Here is a 2,395-nt window from a genome sequence, read left to right on the forward strand (position 1 = left end):
TGTCCCGGTAAATTCCAGATCTTTTTCGGGATTTTAACTTTTTTACTCTTTTTTTTTTCTCTCTACTTCTATGTCTCTTCTTTCAACAACAATGTTGTATCAGAGCTATGTTTACGTTCGCGTAGCCCTCAATATGGCCGCCACGTCCCACAATGCAACTCGGATCCCGAGCCCTATAGTGCACAGCAAACAACCTCATTTATTTATTGTATTTTTTTTAGTAATGAAAATATTTCTGTTGAATTTTAGAGTCTTTGTTTTTATTCTTGTGGTATCGAGTATCGAATGTTTTACTTAGTATCGGGACAACCCTCGTACTTCAAATCATATCTTCCATGTTCCAAAGAAAACAATAGGATTAAAACTTCTCATGGATCCCAATTTTTTATTGTTTTAAATCTGCGTTTAAAAGTAGATCAACAGACATGCAACAGATCGAGATAAACCACTAGGAACAAAAAGATATATATATATATAAAAAAAAAAAAGTAGCACAGACAAATCGAGTGATTACATCAGATGAGAGGCGGTTCAGATAAAAACAGGAAAATATACAGAAAGATGAGCTGCAGGAATAGAAAAGCATTTCATCAACTAAATTCCAACAGGAGGAATACTGAAATACTGCAGAGAACCGTCAGTTGATCCAGCTCGGATAGAAGGAGTTAAAAAGGTCATGATGACGGTGCAACGCATGCAGTCACTATCGACGTGTTTTTAAAAAGGCATGAATCCCAAAGCAAAAAAAAAAAAACCTAGAGGGAGGAAATCTAACGCAGCCGACAAAGAAAACTACAACACTATTACAGTTTCCACAGAGCTGCACAGCTGGGCTACAATTAACACAACCACTGGAACCATTAGACAGAAGCACAAAGGAAAAACTAAGACTGATGCCGCTCGCTACATCAGTTCCAACTAGAAATCAGTTTGTCTGCAGCAGAGACCAGCTAAGAAATACTAGATGTCTTGAGTGTTGCCCAGCAGTGCATGAGAACAATTTTACAACCTAGGGAACAGAAACGGGGCCAGAGAAGCATTTTTTCCCCCCCATCGGGCTCCAATTCTGGTTGAATCCACTTTGTTACAGGATTGAAAAAAAAAAAAAAGTGAATTCACCAGAAGCGCCCACTTTAAAGCGAAATCTTCTCTAACCGCCTGTTTGTTGGGATCAGATCGACGACTTCTCTGGATGAGAAAACGAACGTTTTCCGTCGGAAAGCTCGGCGCGTTCCTACAGCTTAAAAAAGAAGTTCCCACCCGTGAAACGCAAAGTCTATCGGACGTTTCTGTCATAATCGTCATGACCCGAACATTAAAAAAAAAACTATTCTAACGAGGGATGAAGTAAAGCTGAGCCTGATACCAAACACTGAAGCTGAGAAATTCATCGTTTTTTTGGATTTCATTCAGATACTCTGTGGTCTGCAGGAAACACTAAAAAGGCACCAATCAACACATTCTTGGCGAAAGGAGGGAGGTGGGGGGTGGGGGGTGACGGGTGGGAACATCTTTTCAGGACGACCTCCTTCACAGGGCAGGAAAACGGATCCGCCACCTTCGCTGACGGCAGCAGGTGCAGAGAACGGGAGGCCAGGGACTCTGAAACTGAAGGGTCAGCTGGGGGTCAAGCCCGTTTTCCTGCCTTGCTTCTTTCCCCTCTCGCCCCCCCTAGTCTTTTTTTTCTTCCTCCTTCTTTTCCTCCTCTTCCGTCGGGTAGGAGTGCCATGTCAGGCGCTCCTCGTAGAAGGAGATCACCACCTGGGGGCATTTGACGTTGGCCTCTTTGGCCGGGACCAGGTCCGCCTCGTCCGAGTTCTTCCTGTCGACGTGGAATGAAAGGAGACAAACAGTCAGGTTCTGGATTAACAGGACTTTAGCTGCTAAATATTTATAGAAAACATGAAAATACATTTTATATCATCAGCAAAGTTAAACTTTTAAAGCAAAACAGTTTAAATATCATTTCACATCCAAGTTTGGAACTGAGCTGCGTTCAAACCCCAAACCAATGGAGAGGAGCGTTCAAGAGCCGAGTTCGTACTTAGCATAAATCTACCATAACGTGGCGCGTCCTTGAACATCCACAGTTCTGTTGCAGTCTGCATTTGTTCAGATCTCAGGGTCAGAGGTCATGGAGCCACGAAAACATTCAGACGTTTTTAGAGCTCAGCAGCAGCAGCAAGATTAGATAACCTGGGACTAGCAGCAGAATAAAAACAGAACATTTTGACGTCTGTTTTGAATAAGAAATGTGTCAGTGTTTTTACACAGGGTTTATACATGAATGAGTAACTTATTTAATGCTCTTAGAAATATTTTTAATGCCATCAACTAGTACCCATGACTAATATATATATATATATATATATATATATATATATATATATATATA

General features: G+C 41.3%; 1 protein-coding gene across 1 annotated transcript in view; it reads right to left on the reverse strand.

The window, feature by feature from the left end:
* Window positions 1-370: 370 nt before the first annotated feature.
* The window catches only part of LOC107080788 (chromobox protein homolog 1-like), a 12,226-nt gene continuing 10,201 nt past the window's right edge, over window positions 371-2,395 (reverse strand). Inside the window, exon 5 of the mRNA XM_015368991.1 lies at window positions 371-1,822. Within this exon, the coding sequence (XP_015224477.1) occupies window positions 1,672-1,822 (151 nt within the window). The 3' untranslated portion in view covers window positions 371-1,671. The remainder of the gene's footprint in view (window positions 1,823-2,395) is intronic.

Source organism: Cyprinodon variegatus, unplaced genomic scaffold, assembly GCF_000732505.1.
Source record: "Cyprinodon variegatus isolate N-32 unplaced genomic scaffold, C_variegatus-1.0 Scaffold2324, whole genome shotgun sequence".
Classification (NCBI taxonomy): domain Eukaryota; kingdom Metazoa; phylum Chordata; class Actinopteri; order Cyprinodontiformes; family Cyprinodontidae; genus Cyprinodon; species Cyprinodon variegatus.